At 50.5% G+C, this 21,734-nt stretch overlaps 1 protein-coding gene across 8 annotated transcripts in view; it reads right to left on the minus strand.

The window, feature by feature from the left end:
- The window catches only part of LOC125435696 (protein eva-1 homolog C-like), a 330,938-nt gene that overhangs the window by 12,151 nt on the left and 297,053 nt on the right, over positions 1-21,734 (minus strand). For 6 of the 8 annotated variants that reach the window (XM_048502025.1, XM_048502043.1, XM_048502033.1 and 3 more), the window contains one exon: positions 13,150-14,720. The exons of 1 other annotated variant lie outside the window; for it this stretch is intronic. In XM_048502025.1, coding sequence (XP_048357982.1) covers positions 14,356-14,720 — 365 coding nt within the window. In that variant the 3' untranslated portion in view covers positions 13,150-14,355. Of the gene's footprint in view, positions 1-13,149; positions 14,721-16,943; positions 17,142-21,734 lie in introns of those variants that run through there. One more of the 8 variants, XR_007244905.1, reaches the window with a different exon arrangement.

Below are 21,734 nucleotides of genomic sequence, written 5' to 3' on the forward strand. Positions count from 1 at the left end.
CAGCCTGCTGCACAGCTTGTCTGCCCCCACTTCTGTGTCACTCCCCACTGATCACTAGATAACCGACAATTTTTTTAGCCCTTTAAATTTTATATTGATATTCTTGATGTATAATGATATTCTCTCCATCCTTGTTGCATCGGCTTCTTATTAATTTTTGCTTTTGGGGGGAAGGCAAGCCATCAATTCCCCAGAAATGCCTGCATGGAAGTGGGGGAAACCAGAAGGAGCGAAACCCCGAAGCCAGGAAAAACATTGGGGTTTGTCCACTGTCAGGAACCGCAGGGCTTCCAGAATCTTCTGCACCATAAGTGTGAGGGTGTCTGCAATGAAAACTCTGCCCCAAAGAAAATGTATCCTTACTGCAGAGCAGAGCACTAGTGCATAATCGGCCAGTGTTTCTTAGAGAGTCTTCTCCAGGAATCACCCAACATGCTACAATTTTACCAGAGTTTCCAGAGATTCCTAGAGCTGTGTGACATTGAATGACATCGAATAACACAGAAGTGACATCACATTGTTAACATGGTGGGCTTTTTAAAATTCTTCTCTTGCTCCCAAAACAAGAAGCAGGGCAAGGCATCTTCCACCCCACTCTAGCAATACATGTCCCTGCTGTGACTGGCTATGGGCCACCTGAAGAACTAGGTAGAGCTCTGAAGCCTCAAACACAAGCAGGGCTGGGTGTGCGCACTTCTTGCTGTGATGTCCCAGATCTTGGACGAAAAACAGGAAACGCTGCAAAGCAGCTTGGGAGCGGCTTTTTGACAATGAAGGAAGGAAAACAAAATTCGAAGGACTGAATTTACTGAGCTCTGCTTTCAGTCACATTGATTTTCAGAAGCTAGTTTTAAGAGACCAATTAAGAAGCTGCTGTGTGGCCTTCCACGGAAAGCTATAAAGCACCAGGAACCCAAATATGCTTACCCCAAACCAAATCTGATTGATCTTCCTGCTTTCCAGGAAATGTGGTTAGGATTGCTGTTCAAAGCTCTTAATGATGGCAAGACTGTGCCTTTGGCTTTGAGATCAATCTTACCCTAACCCTTCACAGATTTCCCCCCCGAACAGTCTTCCAGGCAGTGAATGTATAATCATTGCAGGCTGGCAGGAGTAGAGCGAGGACCAGGCACATTTATTTCAAACCTTAGCCAAACTGGGCATTCTTGAAATGGAAACAGCAGCAGCCGTGGCAGCACTCCTCCCCGAAAGAAACTCCAGGCAGAATTGATTAGGGCTGCCAGCCTTAGGTGGGGCCTGCAGATCTCCTGGAATGACAACTGATCTCCAGTCAACAGAGAAAAGGCGCCTGTGGGAAGCCTTCCAAAGAGGCAACTGCCTCTTTTCACTCCACACACCCCAAACACGACATGCGGGGGACATCTTCAAAAGAGGCGGCTTCTGGGTGCTTTCCACACAGCAAAGGCATCAGAAGGCAAAAGAGGCTGTTTGCTGCCCACCTGTTTTGCTCTCTGGTCAGTTTCACCCTCAGCTTGTGCCTGACATTTTGCATGCAGCTGAAGGGATACTCCCTGCCGCCATTTTCAGAAGGTGGTCCCAGGATGTTTGCGCTGCAGGTTCCAATCCTGGATGCCTTTTCAGCCCCAAAAGTACAAAATTGTACTCAGCTGGTCCTGCCAGTTCGTTCGTTCGTTCGTTCGTTCGTTCGTTCGTTCGTTCGTTCGAGGAGCTATCTTTGTAGCTAGGCAGACACGCATAAGAGAATCTTAGCCGCTCAGAAGATGGATCTGCTGCCCCTTCACAAGCATTGGGTTGACCTGCCCTCCACAGACCCGTTTCCTCTTACTGCACAGAAACTGCCCAGTATGTGTTATGATATGCAGAAGTTCGTTTTATGCTATGAGTAAAGTTAGAATGGGGGGATGCTGATTTTTTTTCCCCTAAGCATTCTTTACAATGGTTATTGGAAAGCTGTTTACAACCAGAGCTGCAGGAACCTGGCCGATGGGAACAAGCGCCCTCGGCAACGGGCAGACAGAGAATGTTGAGGAGCAGGTGCCGGGGATGCTGGGAGCTTTGTGGCTGAGCCCCCAGGGGCTTGTGGGAGGGGGCAGTGAGGTATGTTCCAGTTCTGAAATAGCCTCCAGAAAGTGGGGGGTGTCCTACTTTACAGATAAAAGACCTCACTGTCTGTTCCAGTGGAGCAAATATACCTCCATGAGGCCATTCCAGGGCAGAAAATGTTTACTGCAAGGAAGGCTTCACTTGCTTGTGCCACAGCCCCTATCCAAACCAGATGGAACCGAGTATTATCCGGTCTCAGGGGAGGAAAACCAAGGGGGAAAAAATCACTGCTGGTCTCTGGACCAGTATGTTACTTTCAGGCTCAACCTGGACATGGCAAGTTGGTAGCTCTAAGGATCCCAGGAAACTCTGTATTGGAACCCAAAGCCTTGCATGTCATTTGGCCCTGGGACGGACACAATAATGGGACATACTTTCAAGATGGAAACCCCTTGTCTTCATTGTGCTTTCCCACACCACAGCAACAACATTGGTTGTTTGTTACCAGATTGCTTGACAATGCAAAACTGCGAAATTATCTCTACATTCCTCCCTTTTCAGACTACTTCCAGTACAGGGGTACAGTTATTGGTCCAATTGCCATGACAAAAAAATTTTCATTCTTTAGAAAATATTATCTCTCACGCTTCTGGATTAGTCCATAAATTGTATAAATTGTTGTAGCCCATAAATAAAAGAAACTGAAAGAAAGAAGAAAGATCTGGTAGATCTTGTTCCTAACGTTTTGCCTGCATCTGTGGCTGGCATCTTCAGAGGTGTATCACAGAGAAAAGTCTGTTTCACACTGTGTCTAGTGAAAAGGGAAAGTTTAGTGTGGTACATTGTCCAGGTCCCAGGGTGGGGAACCAATCAGTAAGTGTTTGGGTGGAACTTGCTATGCAGTGTGAAACAGACTTCCCTCTGTGATACACCTCTGAAGATGCCAGCCACAGATGCAGGCAAAACATTAGGAACAAGATCTACCAGACCACGGCCACTCAGCCCGGAAAGCCCACAACAATCAAAACTTTTTACAATTCATCAGATAGGCAATAAATGGTTTCCGGGTGTTAGGATACCCATCTGGATCTCGTCCTCTTACTCTGCTAATTTGTCCATTTCAGCTAAATCTATCAAGTTCAGTGATTTCCTCATGGAATCTTCCTTTGAAGATTTCCTGTTGGGTCTTAGGGACATTCATGCCAGCAGCAGAGAATACTGGTAGAAGAAAATGTTCTGTTTTGAGAATGCTGCCATTTTTTAATCCACTCGGTCTCCACTTATTCTCAGAGAGACCAAACGGTTTGTTCAACGAAGGTTGCAGAAGAGGATTATTGACAGAAACACATCACAGCCACTCCACAGTTAAGAGAATGGTCATCTGTACATATGAGGAAGCATGAGGCAGCATGGTGTAGTGGTTAAGGTGTCAGGTTAGGATCTGAGAGACCCAATCGACTCCTCACTTTGCCATGGGAGCATGCTGGGTGACCTACTTCACAGGGTTCTTGTGAGGATAGAATGGAGAATGAAGCAAGCCAATTGTGGTCTTAATTGGAAGAAAGAAATAAAGAAAAGGAAAAGGAATAAAAATAAACTCCTAAGGATCTTCCCTTGACCAGTTTTCCTATTCCTATGACAGAGAAGAGAAGGAATAACTTCAGCTTTCTCAGTCCATTCAGTTACATATCCTTCATTCTGGACAACTGAAGAATTTCAGAAGGGGGGAGGAGCTCTTCTGCAGCTGGAACAGTTAACCTAGAGGAGGACAGACTGCCGGAATAAGCTGAATGAGATCAGATTTGCGGAACTGGTTTGAGTTAAAATCGTGCCGGCTCTTTAATGAAATGAATCAGAATCTCTAAACAAACAGCTTGTACATGAGTCAATGATGTTAAATACTTCAGAACCACGTGGGCCCTCCAAAAAGCCTTCAGTTTTAGGAATTTTTCCACTCGATTATTTGATGTTTGCCAATTGCCTATTTGCATCTCACAAAAGATGTCTGCAAAATGAGATGCCTTGTAATCATGGCCTGAGAAAACTGCCTTCCGTCTTCTGCTTTCTGCCTTCTACCCTTCTAAAAAAACTTGTGATGACAATTTAAGAAAGGGAAGAGTTGAGGGAGAATTGGTTTTTATACCTGGCAGGAGTCTCCAAGTGGTTTGCAAACTCCTTTCCCTTCCCCTCCCCTCTGTGTGAGGCAGGTGGGGCTCAGAGAGTTCAGAGCAGCCTTCGTATGGAGGAGCGGAGAAACAAACCCAGTTCACCAGATAAGAGTCCACCCCTCATGTGGAGGAGAGAAGAAAACAACCCAGTTCTCCAAATGAGAGTCCACCGCTCGTAACCACTGCACCACACTGGCTGTGCTATTTCTCCACTGTGCTCCTCAGACTTAATGATGACTTTCATCCAACGCTTACATGAATTGAAGGGTCAAATTAAAATAGTAATAAATGTGCAGCCTCCCTCTCCCAGACCACAAACCACAGATGGCAGCCCACCACAGCCCTCCACAAAACCCACGCAGGTGGCAAGTCTGTGGCTGGCTTGATGTTTCCTGAGTTGAAACAGGAGCACATAAAAGTCAAAAAGCGTCCGCTTGGAGTGAGATTCTACTAGACTGTCCCAGTAGAGGTCGGGAGCCTCCTTCTGGTAAAAGGATCCTTGCTGAAGTCAAAAAGGGAAGTCCCACCAGGACACGGCTGAGGGGTGTCATTTGCCCACCCTGCTGGCTTCAATCCCTGCCTCACACCTTCAAGAGATTGTGGAGCAGGAGGAGAAACTGATAGAAAACGGCCTCCCCATAGGTGTTCCAGGGATTTCTCATGCTTCTATGGTCTTTATGATAGAGAGTATGGGAATTTCCTAGAGTACCACCCAGAAGCAACATCATCACGCCCTCTGCAAATGTCACCCTTGTTCAAGCACCTCCCTCAAAATCTCCTGGCATTTGCCAATGGAGTGCTGGCAACCCTAGCAAGGTAATCTATAGCATAGAAATGCTCTGCCACTAACAGACTCAAAGCAGCCCACTCTATCTCAGTTCCATTTGTAAAGGGATGTCTGGATTTCCTGGTGCGGGAAGTTTTCGCAGCCTCAGGAGCCAAGGAGAGTCCACACGCAGGTCTTAGCAGGTGCGGACGTTTAATGTGCACAGAGCACGGAATCCAGACAAGGCAAGAAACAGAAACCTGCAGACTAAATGACAACGGTTGCTGCCACCAGCTAGCTCAGCTGCCGCCTCTCTTTCATAGCCAGCCTCCCATTCCTTGTCCCTCTTGCAGCTGGGCTACTCTAGTCTGGCTCCTGTAAGGACTCTGCATCTACTCTAGCTCGCCCCATAGTTGCTAACCTGCTGCGGTGACTCCTTTGCTGTAAGCTAGCATGTAGTCTCCTCCTGGAGCTCTGGGGACGGGGGGAGGGGGGTTGAGGGAGCTCTCAGGGTCCCCCCTGACTCTGTGTCAAGGGGCTGAAGAGTCTCAGAGGGGGAACCTCAGAGATTGGACCTGGCTGTGGATGCCAGCCGGAATGCTCTGCCTGAGCCGGAGGACCTGGTCCTGCAGGAACTTCTGGCTGCTCAGGCTCTGCATCTACAGGTGGGGCCTGAGAATCTGGACCTGACACTGTCCCCTCTTCTCCATCTGAGCCTCCCTCCCAGGGGTTCCCATTCAGACCAGGCTGAGCCCTCACACGCAGGCTGAGGCATGTCTGTGCTTATTGGCACACTATTTTTTAAAAAATCTATCTAGAGTATCCCTTTTAAGAATGTGTTTTATAGGAGCGGGGGGGGGGGTGGGGAGATTAAATACAAACTGCCCAACGCTCCCCTGGAGTTCCCCTCATCCCAGAGCTTCCTACAGGATGTCTTCAAAGTCCCTTTTGGTTAATTTGTCAGGGTGGATTAGTCCCCCCCCCCCCCCGCCCATGAGCCTAGTGCTGCCTGACTTCAGCCTCTCTTGAGAGGATCCAGCTGGCCTTTGGGGGCTGACAGCCGCCGTGAGCAAGAGACGTTCTGCAGATGCAGGGGAGCGGCCGGGGAGATGCCTGCATCTGGTCCTGACAGCGAGAGACCTCCTTGCTCTAAAACTGCACAGCTGGACAGATGCTCCTTGCTCATTCAGGAAAACATGTTTGGTTGCCGTTTCTTTCCGCAGATTAGTCCCTGCTGACTTTCACAAGCCGGACTGAAAGAATATTCACTCTTTGGGAAACAGGACATTGATTTCGACTTGGTCCACTGAAATCAGTCCTGTCTCCTGAAACTGGCAGGCGATCTCCGGGGTGGGTCTGCTACCGGATCCTTTTAACTGGAGATGCCAAGCAGAAGCCATGGGCCCGTCCCAATCATCCATGTGTCATGTGGAACACGCACATTATGTGGCACTAGTAGGTGCCAGAGATTCCTCTTGTATAGAGAGTACAACACGGATTGGGGTGGGAAGGAGTGGGGAATGATTTGTATTGCAATTTACGGCTGTTTACTTCTAAGCCATGAGCATCGACATCTCTAGAGTTCAGAAGGTGCTACGTAGAGCTAGAATTTTGCGACAGTGTCTGGCTGCTGTGCCCAAAATGTCTCCACCAGGCTGTGGTGGCCCCTCGTTGTGATCCCACCACTCTGGCCAATCATCCCAATGACTTCTTGCCCCGCCTTCTCCTATGAAATAAGGAAGTACCTATGCTGGCTGGAAAGCCTTTTAAGAGAACCATTCCCCCAACTCCACACCCACCCACACCCACACACCCCTCTCTTTGTCCCAGACTCTGAAGGAACAGAAAGCAAGCTTACTACCTCTTCAACCTGACATCCCTTCAAATATTTGAACATGTCACCCCTTAACCTTCTCTTCTCCAGACTAAACATACTAAAACACCCTAAGCTATGGCTTGTTCTGGCCTGAGCAGGAACCCTGTCTGCTGCTCAGCTGGAAGAAAACAACACAGACACCACCCAGCTGATTTGGGGCGTTAAGAAACTCTCACCTGTGAGATGGGAGGGAAGTTTGGGGATTGGTTCAGGGAAACATGAGACTGGACCCATCTACCAATTGGTGCTCTGGCCTTTGCGGGGAGGCCTGCCCACCCTGCAAAAAGCAAGCAAACTGAGGAGAGACCGGTGCAGGGCCTACAGTATATGTCATAAAGCGGCTCTTGTCACAGGCTCACCATGGCGGCACTGAAGCATCCTCCAGAAGTGTAAAAGCACAAGCTGCAGCGGTTTGGAAGCGTGGGAGATAGCAGAAAGGAGACCACACCTGTGCACATGCCACACATGCCTGCACAACCACAGAATCCACAATACATACCATGCAGCATGCAACTCCCCCACCCTCTAAACAACATTGCCAAGTAGTAGTAGTAGTGGTGGTGGAGGAGGAGGAGGAGTAGTAGTGGTGGTGGAGGAGGAGGAGGAGGAGGAGTTTGGATTTATATCCCCCTTTCTCTCCTGTAAGGAAGCTCAAAGGGGCTTTCAAACTCCTTTTCCTCCCCCCCCCCCAACAAACACCCTGTGAGGTGGGTGGGGCCGAGAGAGTTCCAAAGATCTGTGACTCGCCCAAGGTTACCCAGCTGGCATGTACCCAGTTGGGAGTGTACAAGCTAATCTGAATTCCCCAGATAAGCCTCCACAGCTCAGGCGAAAGAGGGGGAATCAAACCCGGTTCCTCCAGATTAGAATGCACCTGCTCTTAACCACTACGTCACTGCTGAGAATACAATGAGATGCTAATTACACCAGACAACTTGGATACATTTAGTGTGATGGCTCTCAAAAATGCTTGTAGTGCATGCTACTTTTGCTATGAGGTTAATTCACCAGTGGTTCCCCTTTAAGCAGAGACGTATGGCATACAGGGACATGGGGTGACGAAGCGGCATGCCCTCCAGCCCCCTTGCCCACTGACCCCCCCGCCCCCTTGCAGCGAGTGCAAATTCTAGAATTCTGAATTATGACCGTTGGTGTTTGCGTAGATCCTTTCTGCCCTCATCAGCAAAGTGCTCACCATCTTCCAGATGGTAAATCTGAGTTCTCCTGGAATGACCACCAACCTGCAGACCACGGAGTTCAGTTCCCGTGCAGGCAATGGCAGCCTCAGAGCACAGACCGCCCTCGCCCTCGCCTTCCCCAGCTCCACCCTTCCCGGCCACTGATCTACAGGTATCCAGGGATTCCCCATGGTGGAGCTGGAACCTGACACAGAACTGTTAGAAAAGATCTTTGATTGGGTGTTCCTGCATTGCAGGGGACTTGATGGCCCTCCCAGGGGCAGAGCTTGGGGGAGCAGACGTGGTGTAGTGGTTAAGAGCAGGTACACTCTAATCTGAAGGAACCAGGTTTGATTCCCTGCTCTGCCACTTGAGTGGCGGAGGCTTATCTAGGGAACCAACTTAGCCTGTGCATTCCAATGCATGCCAGCTGGGTGACCTTGGGCTAGTCACAATTCTCTCAGGACTCTCTCAGCCCCACCCACCTCACAGGGTGTTTGTTGTGAGGGGGGAAGGGCAAGGAGATTGTCAGCCCCTTTGAGTCTCCTGACAGGAGAGAAAGGGGGGATATCAATCCAACTCTTGTTCTTGTTCTTCCTCCTCCTCCTCCTCCTTGGGGTCTCTTCCAATTCTATGGTTCCACGATCTTCCACAAGCCTTCTCTGCCAGGGATGCTGTCTGCCTGTGCAGCTCCTGCCTTCCTGAACTGTGTTCAGAAAATCCAAACTCCTTTCACACCTGAACCTGCAACCTTCTAAGAAGCTGGCGTGAAAACTCAGAGCTGTAACTCTGCTGCGGGGGAACACTCTGAAAGACAAGGAGCCAAACTCCGGACGTCGAGCACAAGCCCCGGGGGCTGTAGGGGGCTGTTTGGACGGGCCAAGGTCATTTGCCACAGCAGCACCGCAGAAGGGAGGCTGCCGCTCGGCAAACCTCGAGGCCTGCCTGGGTGGTCTGGTGATTTCTGAGAAAGTGGCAGCCAAAAAAAGGGGGGGCGGGGGGCGGCACAGTTCAGGGTCCTTGTGAAATGTTGCTTTAGGTTCAGTTTGATTACCCAGAGAGGATATTAGGAGCCTCTTCACTAAAAAATATTTCATGAGGTCAGTTACTGAAAAACTAAAAACATGCAAATCCCTCGTACCTCCCGAGGTGTGGGGGGCGGGGCTGTGGGGGGGCTGTTTTGGGTTCAGCTTCCACCATTGAAAAGACGTGGCCAGAAATAGAGGTGAAGCAGGAGAAGAACCGAGGAAACGGCCACCTCAAAACAATACGCAGAAGGGGGACGGGGGGGCTCTTCCTTTGACAGCATCCGGGGGGGGGGGGAGAGAAAGAGTCTACTTCGTTGGTTTTCTGAAATTGCAGGAGGTGAGTGTGCCTATTTGCTCCCTGACAGAACATCAGCAGAAAGAAACAGACCTTTTTCCCCGCTTCAAAATGTTTCGACAGGCCTTCAGTTCCATTTTTAAAGTCATTCTCACAGGTTTGTAAAAATAGCTGGCCTCTAGCAGGATACTGGGACGACGGGGACAAGGTGGACGCTTAGAATTTCCACTGGACCCCAGAGCAGCTCCAGAAATCACATCACCCTGTAGACGCCATTTGTCCATGCCTCCCCACGAAACGACATGTTTATTTATGTATATATTAACTGTGTTAAGCTGCCCACTCCCGACCGGGGAAGGCAAACCGCTCCTTCAACAACGCCTGCCTAGTGACGTCTCCTCGTGGGTCAGCCGTGGTCTGGTGCTTGCACAGGGGACAACCTTTACGTTTTGACCAACGAGCTACTGACCAATGGAGGGGGTCAAGGCATTGTGGTCAAGAGGTGTCCAGCTTTGGCTATACAGCAGGAGGCCAGAAGGTACAGTTTGCATTTGCCGTCTTATAGTTGGAGATCTCCAGGCCAGGACAGACCTTGCAATTATCCTAGAGATTTTTTTTAAGTATAGGCCTTAGCTGCTTACAGGAGGTTCCTGGTGATTTGTAGAGTCATAGAGTTGGAAGGGGCTATGCAGGCCTTCTAGTCCAACCCCTTCCTCATCAAAGGAGGATCGGCCTAGAGCAGGGGTCTCCATCATATGGCCCTCCAGATGTTCATAGACTATGATTCCCGCCCCACTCTGCCAACTGGCCATACTGGCGGGGGCTGATTCTGGAGACCGCTGGCCAAGAGCATCCCCAGCCAGTGTTTATCTCATTGCTGCCCCTAGGCAGCCAATTCCACCGCTGAACTACTCTTTCGGCAAAACAATTCTTCCTAACGGCCAGCCAGTGACTTTCCCCTCATAATTTACGCCCATTATTATGAGTTCCATCCTCTGCTGCCTTCCCTCCTCTAAGTGACAGACAGCCTTTCAAACACTTAAGAGAGCAATCCAGTTTCCCCTCAATCTCTTCTCCAGGCTCAGCATTTCCCGGTCCCTCAGTTCTGCGCATGGGGCTTGGTTCCCAGGGTCCTCCTGTTCAAATTCCCCTGTGCCCGCTCCATTCTGTCCACACCCCTTTTGGAGGTAGGCCTCCGGAACTGCACACAGGACTCCGGGCGTGGCTAACATGGTGTACAACAGGACTGGGACATCTTGCAATCTGCACACCATGCCCTAATGATACACCCCAAGACTGCATTCGCCTTTTTTGTCTTAGCATCACACTGATTGCTCATATTCACTTTATCGTCCATCCATACCCGTACCCCCAGATCTTGTTCACAGTATGCTTGCTTCTCATTTTTTAATGTAGATGTATAATTCCACGCCTGTCCTTGTTGAATTGCATCTTGTTAATCTCTACACACTTTCCCCGTGTATTCAGATTTTGCTGAATTCTATTTTCATCTTCCACAATGTTGGCTGCTGCTGCTGCTGCTGCTCCCCCCATTGTGGTGTCATCTACAAATTGAGCAGACCCTGCAACCCTTCATCCAGATGATTCGCAAAAACACTGAAAAGCTTTGGGGCCAGAACTGAGCCCTGTGGAACCCCCACTCGACACCTCTCTTCAATCAGATGAAATGCCACTGGCAAGGATTCTTTGGGGTGGTTCTCCAACTAGCTCCCTATCCAATTAACTAAAGTCTAGTCTGCAGGGCCCCAGCATACCTGTGAGAACATCACATGGAACCCTGCCAAAGGCTTTTCTGTAATCAAGGTATACCGTACCAGTGGCCTGCCCACGATCCAGCCAGCCCATCACTCGATCAGCGAAGGACACAAGGCAGGCAGATGCTGGACTAGATGGGACCTTCACTGGTCTGATCCAGCAGGGCTGTTCTGAAGTTCTTTTGTTAACTGAATATCTATGACTGCACTAAAACCAAAGTTTAAAGGGGAAAAATGTTTTTAAAACTGTCCCAGACAAAAGGAGAGAGGGAGAAGTAGGGAAGAGCAAGTGTGGTGTAGTGGTTAAGAGTAGGTGCACTCTAATCTGGAGAACCGGGTTTGATTCCCCACTCTGCCACTTGAGCTGTGGAGGCTTATCTGGGGAACTAGATTAGCTTGAGCACTCCAACACACGCCAGCTGGATGACCTTAAGCTAGTCACAGTTCTTGGAGCTCTCTTAGCACCACCCACCTCACATGGTGTTTGTTATGAAGGTCAGTGATGTAGGTATAGATTTTTTATGGGGTGGGTTCAGGAGCAGGGCCACGCCTCCCCAAGCCCGCCCTCGGCCTCAGTGCTTATAAAAGCAGCTCTCCGAGGCCAGGGGCAGCAGACCCCCCTGCCCTGTCTGCCCCCACCCCCACCGGCTGGGCTCCCAGCCGTCAGCTTTCAGTCCCTTCTGCTCTCCCCTCTTGGCAGAGGCGTAGCTAGGGAAAATGGAGCCCAGTGCAAAATCTGTGTGCACGCCCTCCTGTGGGCAGCCGCTGTGATGCTGGAATCCACCCCCAAAGAGCATCACTTTCAATGGTGTTTAAACTAGGGAGCCCAGATTCTCCTTTTAAATCCACCTTAAAAGGAGAATCTGGGGTCCCCAGTTAAACAACATTGAAAGTGATGCTCTTTGGGGGTGGATTATCCCCACCCTGAAACAGCATTTAAAAGGAGATTCTGAGGAAATTTGGGAGGTGCCTGCTGTCAGGGGTGCAATTGCTAAGCTAGCAGCATCAAACTTTCAGGGTATCTTTAGGAGACTCTCCTGATGATACCACCCAGGTGTGGCGAAGTTTGGTTCAGGGGGTCCAAGTTATGGACCCTCAAAGATGTATCCTCATCTTCTATTAGCTCCCATTGGAAACAATGGAGGATGGGGCACCCCCTTTGGGAGTCCATAACTTTGGGCTCCCTGAATCAAATCTCACCAAACATGGGTGGTATCATCAGGAGAGTCTCCCAAAAAATCCCTGAAATTTTGGTGCTGCTAGCCTAAAAACTGCACCTCCTGCAGGCCTAAAACTGAGAAACAAATTTCAACTCTCTGGGCCGCCAATGGGGACAACCAAATAACATAAATTGTTTGCTTAAGCTTCAGGAACGGCTGAACATCTGGCTGGCTGACTGAGGAGAGAGACCCCAGTCCTATGATGTATTGTTTCCACCCAGTCCTAAATGACCTTGGCTTATTCGCACAACCCCGGGGGCCTTTGGAGTCTGGTCTGAGCATTAAGTAGCTGAGCTGCGGTTTCAGGAAGGCAAAAGGCATGCGTCGTTAGGCCACGGGAATCTTGGTCAGAATATTAATGCCCAGCAGAAAAGCAATAAACATCCGGTCACCTTGTTATGGTGTGGGGGTGGGGGTGGGGGTGGGGGTGGGCACTGAACAGTTTCACACACCTGTCTCTGAGGTGGAACTGCCTGATCACAAGTGGCCCGACTCAACAAACAGGCAAAGGGTGTGTTTAAGTTTGAAAAACGGGGATGGTTCTAGTCTGCTGCCATCCAGGGCCAGGCCTTCTGAGAAGCCACACCGAGACTTTGGGAACAGGATTGAAGACAGACCCATTTGTGGGAACCATCAAGCCCAAACTGAAGATGCAAAATCACAGAAGTACAAAAAAAACACAGAATTTATTTAGCATCAGTGATCATCCCGATGTGGTATTTTTGACTCTTGTTCCTTTTCCCCCCTGTAACATCGATACAAGTATTTTTTTCTATTTATATTTTATTTGGAATAAAATATATAAAACAACGTGCACCTTTGCCTGTAAGAAAACTGTTTTTTAATCAATAAGGCACATCATTGTGCAGCATCTTCAAATATATATATATATATATTTCTTCAAGCAAACAAACAGAAAAATCTTTCAACCTCTTTGAGGTTGTTAACAGTTTACCCATCACTGGCACAGCTCCTGTAACATCGTATGGTCCCTGCTGGAAGAACATATAGAAAGGAAGGACAGACGGGGGCATCAATTCACTCGGGTTGTGGGGAAGGATTTTATCCCTGAGTTGTCAGTTAAAAAAAAGAAAGAAATGCTGCCTCTGAAAAGAAAGGCTTTTAAAAAACCAGTCTTAAATAAGATATAAAGTACTGAACATCCAAGCACTGAGATGATTTCATAGTAGAGGAATTCCCAGTTTCTGAAGCGGCCTTCGTCCTCTTCCTCCTCCTCGTTTTCTTTCTTCTTTTTTCCAACTAGGGTCATTCCGCAACTTTCTGATGATACAAAACCATCATTCTCTGTGATTGTGAGCTGCAGTTTGTTCGTCACCAACATGGGGTTGGATCTGAGGAGCACAAGTGGCGTCGAACCCCACTGAAGTCCTCCCCCTCCCTAAACCCTCCCCCCCTCAGGCTCCCCCTCCAAATCTCCAGGTATCCCCCAACCTGGGGCTGGCAATGTTATGAGCCTCACAAACACGGAGGGATCCCAGAGGGGGCCGTGAACCTACAGAAAGTGGAGTCTCCCCACCTCCTTGCACAGACAAAACTGTCCACTGAATTAACAGAAGTCCTCTGGATCCAACCCATCAGTCTTATAATATTTGTTACCAAGCTCCTCATCGTAACACACAAAAACCAAAAACAACCCCCCCCCCTCCCCTGCAAAACAACAGTAAAAGAATCTGTGCCATAATTTCCAAATCTTCCAGAATATCAAGTGCTAATCTCAGGTGTCCACTTCAGAATGACACCAACTGGCCGTCCTTTCTCCTGTAACGAGAGAGATTTCATGCACGTGTAAAGAAATACTTTTTGGTGGTCAACCTGGCTTGTGTAGCCATTCCGAGGCTTAAAGGGAATGATGGGAAGTTGCATTGCTTGTTGTTGACGATCCTTCTATCAGCTCTTTGGAAAGGAAAGGAAGACATTCGAGTCACCTCTCTGCCTTCTTCCAGCCTCGCTGGCGTAAAAAAGGTATCATCCATGTAGTGCCAAAGACTCAACTGGGCCAGCTGTTAGTAGTAGCGGTTCAGGCTCCTGGTCCCCGGAATATCTGGCTGTCCGTTCATCCATATTTCTCGGATGATGCGCTCCCTTTCCTCCAGCCGCTGGGCCCTCTCCAGCTCCTCGGCAGAGGTGAAGACGTTCATGTTCAAAGTCCTTTCGAACCTGCGATGTCGGCGGGCTGACAGGTCCGACATTGTGTCCGAGTCATCGTCGCTCTCGCTGCTGTCACTGCCGGTTTCCCGTGGCGGCTTCTTTGGCCGTGATCGTTTGCAGTCGGTCCGACAAGAAACGCGGAGCACCAAAGCAAGCAGGGTCAGGAGAAGTCCGATGCAAACGCCAGAGACAAAATACAGAGCAGCTCGCTCCGGGTTTTCTGTAAAGCAAAAGAGAGGAACAACGTGTCCATTCATTGATCAAAACACTTTTTATCCCGTCTTTTTCTCACCATAAATGATGGGAATGGCAGCCAGCCATATCTACTTGCTGGTAATCCTCAAGCACCTTTGGAGGTGAACTCTTTAAGGCGCCTTCTACCAAATGAGATCCTTGGTCCATAAAGGTCAGTATTGTCTGCTCTGACTAGCAGCAACTCTCAGAACTTCAACATCACCTGTTACAAGAGCTGACAACAGGGTGTCTGTGGCAACTATGGCGCCCGTGAGCACTTTTTCTGCTGACCACAAAGTGATCTCAGAAGGTGAGTTAGGCCGGTGGGGGCCAGTGGAGATCCAACTGACTGTGCATATTAAAATAACGTTGTTTCAGTGACAGCCACCCCCGCAGTGTTTGTTTAATTCTCTTACTCCTCTTTCCCAGTGTATTCTGAAATGCCCCTCATCTCCCCCACACTTGTATTTCCTCTGGGTGGTTTGGCTCCTCCTCGTTCAGTAGCCATTTTGTGGCCCAGCCCACAACTCTGATCTACAGTTCCGAAGGTGCCACCAGGTTCCAAAAGTGTGGGAACCCTGGAACTATGACTTTGGGGAGGACCTGTGGCTTAGTGGTAAAGCATCTGGCTTGCCAGAGGTCTCGGGCTCAGTCCCCAGCAACGCCAATTAAAAGGCTCACGTAGCAGATGATGTGAATGAAAGACCCTCAGTCTGAGATCCTGGCCAGCAGCTGCCAGTCAAAGTGGACAAGACCACATCAGTCACATACCGAACTCTTCCTATACCTCTTGCCTGGTTCCAAGGAAATGGAAAGTTAAGGAAATGGACACAGAAAGCGAAATGCAGCTGCACACACGGCCTCACTGTCAAAAATTAGCTGTGGCCCAATCAGTTCCTTCCTAAAAGCCAGAGATAATTTAATTCTGGTTCGGTCATCTTTCTAACACTAACCCCCCCTCCTCCCCATCCTTTGGTCAGTAAATTAGACACCATGGTTCTCATTAGACTATTCAATGGTTTTATTGTATTATTGTATTTTTATTGTTGGTTTATTCTATTTAGATGATGTATACTACTATAAACCTGTATAGTGGGGGAAAGCAGTCTAAAAATCCAATAAACAGGGCACATTAGGATCAGATATCGATAGTTCAGGATGCGCATTCACAATTCATAACCAAACAACTGCAATAAACCTATTCACATCTGAGAGGGCCAACATACAAAACCCCACAGACATGATCGGTTAAATTAACGAGAGAATCAGTGCTCAGATAGAAATCTTTGCTCAGCCATCTCTTGGCTGCTGTTTTATTTATAGCTTGATGGACCCAAGCAGAAATCTGTGACAAAATTGATCTTGACACAACATGGCCGAGTTTCTGGGAAATCAAATGATTGTATTACTGCTCCTTCAATACTCACAACTTTTTAAAAATCCGTGTTTGCGGTTTCCCATGCTGGCTTTGTGAGTGGTCGCAAAAGGCCAAGACAAGAAGAATAGGCAGAGGCCTCTGGTCTTGGGCAGACTTTGAGATGGCATTGATGTTGTACTTGAGGTACTTCACATCCATTGCCTAAACGTTTTTGCTGCAGTTTGCAACTAATCCCCAGATTATTATTCCCTAGCACAGGGGCGTCCAACTCTGGTGCTTCAAATGTTCATGGTCTACAATTCCCATCAGCCCTTGCTGGCATGGCCAATTGGTAGTCCATGAACATCTGAAGCAACGGAGTTGGACACCCCTGCCCTAGTCCAATTATAAATGAGCAAAACAACCCTGGAACTGTCAGACTCTTGAATGTGGAAATAACAGAGACAGTAGGAAAGCCCAAAAGCAGTTTATTCCAGGTGATGCGAAGAGTAACAATGTATAGCAGGATCTGAGCTCTCTAGCTCAGGACTTATATCTTTTAATCCCCCCCCCCCCCCCCGTTTCGCCCCACACCAAATGTCCATTACAGTTTCTACTACAAAGCTACAAAGGACCTGGGAACCTTTCACACCTCTTTGAGGATGGCCAGGCGCCAGGAGATTGCTAACAGGAGATTGCTAGGAAGGGAAGAGGGAAACAGGAAAACAACTGCAAATCACACACAGCACTGACAGGCATGGTCCTGACATTCTGCCCCCCTTAAGACCTCCCCCCCATTTCGGCCAATCGGGTTAATCCTGGTGAAATGCATTCAACAAGCGAGAGGCTCACACATGTACGGAATCGACCCATTCATTGTCCTCAGCCGGGGAATGGGTCCAAGCGATCAAATACTGTAGCCGTCCACGATGCACCCGGGAATCCAACACCTCTTTCACATCGTGGTGAGGCTTGCCCCTCATCACAACAGGGGTGGGCACTGCCAGACGAGGGTGCCAGTCATCCGGGGGAGGCGCCTTCTTGAGGAGGCTGCAATGGAAAACAGGATGTACAGACTTCACGTTTTTAGGCAACTGTAACTCGGCTGTCACATCATTAAACACTCTGAGCACCTGAAAAGGTCCAATATATTTTTTCCCAGTTTTCTACACCCCTGCAGACCCCACAAGTTCTTGGTGGACAAATACATCCAATCCCCGACCACAAGGGGTGTCAACGTGGTTGCCGCTTTTTATCGTGGGTTCCTGCTGTCTTGTAACCCTGCTTTTAGCCTTCTCCCAGGGCTAACTGCATCGGGTCTGCATGGCTTTGCTTCGGATGGTCTCTCGCACTCTCATTCCTGCAGTTCCACAGGCCCCCCTGCTGGACCTCCCCAGGAAAGGGAAACGTAGGGCTTTTAGCCGGGACTGTCCTGAAAACAACTCTCAAAGGGTTTTTTTTTCCGCATCGCTACTCGCTATGCACCGCTGTTGTTGTAGGGAAACTTCCAGTGAAAGTGCAGCAGGTCAACCCAATCGGGCCTGATGGAAATTAATGTAGCATCGTAAATATTGTCTGGCTGAAGAGTTGTGCTCTTCAGACAAGCTTGCTCTGACCATCGGGTCGCTGTGTGAAATGCCGGAGGAATGAGCCTTGTTCCGTGCCCAGGTAGCTCTCCAGGAAAGTGCCGCCATGAACTGTGAAATAAACTCGTCCGCTGCAGTCCGACACGATCTTATCAGGGCAGCGTGGCAGCCGGTAGGACGCGGGTCACAAACAGATGAGGCCAACTTGCTCAGCTGTCAACAGCGAATGCGTAAGGGACGGCGCACCTGCTTCCAAAAAACAAGTCCACGCACTCATCCAGATCACTCGACTTCCCTCTGCTAGAAGGGGGGAGGCTCCAGGTAATGGAAATCCATGGAGATCACTCTTCCAGGGGTGCTGGAGGGTGCTTGGCAAGGTAGCAGGAGGAGGCCAGGCACCTTCCCTTGCACCCTCTTGGCCATCGCACATGTGGGGCAACCTTTAACATAAGCTTCCACATCCCCCCTCAGGGTCCTCCACCAAAACTGTCTACGGGCCAAATGCAATGTTTTCACAAACACAAAGCGTCCTGCCGATTTTACATCATGACATCCCTGCAAGGCTAGAAGGCGCACTGCCGGAGTCACATAGAGTTGAGCCCCCTTCCACCAGAACTCCCCCTGTTTCTCCAGTTGGTCACCACCCTCATCCTGCGGCACTTCAAGGGCCCCCGCCCCCCTGAGGGCCCCCTCCAGTGAAGCAGGCACGGCGGGGGGACTGGAGCGACATGCAGCCTGACTGCGGGTGACGATCGCCAAGCCCAGTTGAGATGGGGAGAACACCGTCCCGATCGGAGCGGGGTCCCCGGGGGAAGGATCAGGAAACCGAGATAGGGCGTCAGACAAGCAATTCGACTTCCTGAGGAGGAGATGCAGTGTGAAGTTGAAACGGGGAAAAAAACTCAGCCCAACAAAGCTGCTTGGCGGACAACTTCCCCAGAGCACGAAGCACTGCCAAGTTCCTATGGTCAGTCCACACCTCGAAAGGAAGGGCTGCGCCCTCCAGCCAGTGTCGACAGGCAGTCAAAATGACTTGATCGCCCCCGTCTCCTTGTCCCCAACCGTCCAGTGATGCTCTGCCCCTAAAAACTTGCGGGAGAGATAGGCACATGGATACAACCTCCCATCTCCCCCCTTCTGTAGTAGGGCAGCGCCCATAGCCTTGTCTGAAGCATCAACATGAACAACAAAGGGCTTGGAAGGGTCGCCATGGTGTAGGATAGGTTCTGACGTGAAGGCGCACTTAAGTACCTGGAAGGCCGCCCCACACTCCAGGGACCACGGCAGCAGAGCCGAAGGCTTGGTCGCCACCGGCCCCTTCTCCTTCGTGCGCAGCAAATCAGTGAGGGGGAGGGCCAGCCGGGCAAAGTCAGGGATAAAGTCCCGATAGAAATTGGCAAAGCCCAGGAACGACTGCAACTGACACCTGGTTTGGGGTTCCTGCCACTGCAACTGACATCTTGCACCTTACCCGGGTCCATTTCTAACCCCTGGCTGGAGATCCAGTAACCTAGAAAGTCCAGCCGCTCCTTATGAAAGTCACATTTGGAAAGTTTAATGAACAAGTCATTGTTGAGAAGCTGCTGTAGCACAGCCCGCACAGTCTTAATGTTCTCCTCCTCCGTCTGGGAGTAAATAAGGACATCATCCAAATACACCCCACCCCCTTAAACAGAAAATCCTGGAGAACCTCATTTATCAAACACATGAAAGTCCTGGGAGCCCCGGATAACCCGAATGGGAGGACACGGTAGGCAAACTGGCCCATCCTCGTGTTGAAAGCCGTTAGGTGCTCGTACCCCTTGGTGATCCCACCCGATAGTAGGCTTCCCGCAAATCCAACTTAGTGAAAATTTTGCCCATCCCCAGACAACTCAATAAGTCCTTGATCAGGGGCAACGGATATTTGTTGTATGCGGAGACTGTATTCAGTCCCCGATAGTCAGTACACAGCCAAAGGAGCCGTCCTTCTTCCGCACAAACAGTACGGGGGCGGCAAAATCACTGGTTACCCTTTTAATGAAACCCCATTTCAAGTTTTTGTCCGAAAACTCCTGAAGCGCCTGGGCTTCCGACAGGCTCATGGGGTAGAGACGGCTTTTCAGGAGCTTAGAACCAGGCAGTAGTTCGATCTTACAGTCAGACTTATGGTAAGGCGGCAGCTTATCGCACTCCATTTCCTTGAACACCCTCTGAAGGTCCTGGTAGGGTTGAGGGATGGCCAAGATGTCCAGTGCGCTCCCAGCCACCTAGTGGGAGTCCCCCGCCTGCAGTGGCAGAGGACCGGACATATGGTCGCTGCAAGGGGGGTCAACAAACAGGACAGAGTTGGAGGGCCAGGAGATATCGGAGTCGTGGTCCCGTAGCCAAGGCACTCCTAGCACCAGGGAATATTTGGCCACCTCGGCGATGAACCGCCGCTCTTCCCAGTGCCCCTCGTATTGAATAAGGACAGGTTCTGTCCGATGCGTGGCCGGTGCGCCCCACAACATACCCCCGTCCATGTGCTCAAACAGGATGGGGCAGCGTAGGGGAACCCACTGCAGCCCCAACCGGTCCACTAGGGACAGCTGAATTAGGCAGCGGGTGCAACCCGAGTCAACGAGTGCCTGCGTCTGCACACTAGTCCCACAAGTCTGATTTGACACAGTCACAGAAAGAAGGAATGGGCCATTGGTTACACTCACCCTCAGTTCCCCGCCCTTAGAAGGGACCTGGCATCGGGCGCGCTTCAGAGGCCGAACTCGCCTTGTGTGGCTCCACTTGTAGTCCTGAACCCTTCTTGAACGGGGACTTTCTCTCTGGGCCCTTAGTCATTCCCAGCCTTCTCAAGGCTGCACCAAAATTCACTGGCAGGAGAGACGGGTTTGATTTCTTGCATATAGGGACACACACAAATGCTACTTTAGAAAGCTCTCCCTTTCTCCACCAAGCAACCTCAGGCAAAGTCCCAGCCATCACAGCCGTGCGTAAAGAGATTCCCCAGCCTCCTTGCCACCGCGAGCCGGAGAGGTGCCCCCCGACAGGGGACGGGGAGAAGCTGTTCCAGTAGCTGCACTCTGCGCAGATGGACCTCTGCCTCACCTGCCTGCGTGTACCACCCCGCCAGGGAGGTCGACTCCATAGTCACCATGGCCTACTGTGCCACCTCTGGGTGAAGCCCCTCTCGGATGAAGTGAATCTTCACCTGCTCTGGCCAATCCTGGACCACCCCAGCTAGCTGGCAGAACTCTGAGACGTACTCACTCATGGATTGGGACCCTTGCCTGATTTGTCACAATCTGGCCCGGGCCTTCTCTTCCTCGAACAGATTCTCGAACTGCTGCCACAGTGCTAACATGAAGCGGGGGAAGGAACACAACTCTGCGGCCCAGCCTTTGTAAAGCCCCTCTAAGAGGACCCCCATCTCATGTACTTGCTCGATCTCATCCTCGTAGTCACCACCACACCTCTCCATATGTGCTTCGACTTGCACGAGGAAGTAGGGTAGCGTCTCCGTCGTCTGGTCGAAATGGGGCTTCAAGCACTGCCGTGGGGGCTGCGGTGGCTGTGGCCCAGCTGGCCCCGGGGGCCCCAGCAGCACGTCGTTGGGGGTCAAGGCACCGGTTGCTCTCCCTCCAGAGGCTGCGGCAGCTGCGGCGGATCCTGGCGGTCCCGCTCTGCTGCCTTGGCACGGGCCAGGAGGAGTTCCATGTTGCGCCATAGGAAGTGTATCTCCTGCCGCATCTTGTCTCGCTCCCGCTGCCAGGCCACCACACCTCTCTCAGGGGCCCGTGCCCATGCCTGGACCTGCACCCGCGACCACTCGCTTTGCGCCACCGGGTCCCACTATGAGTAAATGTCCTGGTCCATGGGTTGTGTGAGCCAAGTGGACTCACAACGCCCAGCTGCCTTGGCCCCCCAGCACAGCCGCCGAGAGGGGGCCCAAGAGTAGGGCAATCCCATGCTCTCCTCACCACTGGTGCTTCGCGCAGCACCCAAGTGAGGATCGTGTAGGTCGGGGACGGGAGCATCCTTCTCCTTGTCTCCTAAGTCCGGGTTGCGGGGCATCTCGTCC

This window comes from Sphaerodactylus townsendi, linkage group LG01 (assembly GCF_021028975.2).
Source record: "Sphaerodactylus townsendi isolate TG3544 linkage group LG01, MPM_Stown_v2.3, whole genome shotgun sequence".
Taxonomy (NCBI): Eukaryota; Metazoa; Chordata; class Lepidosauria; order Squamata; family Sphaerodactylidae; genus Sphaerodactylus; species Sphaerodactylus townsendi.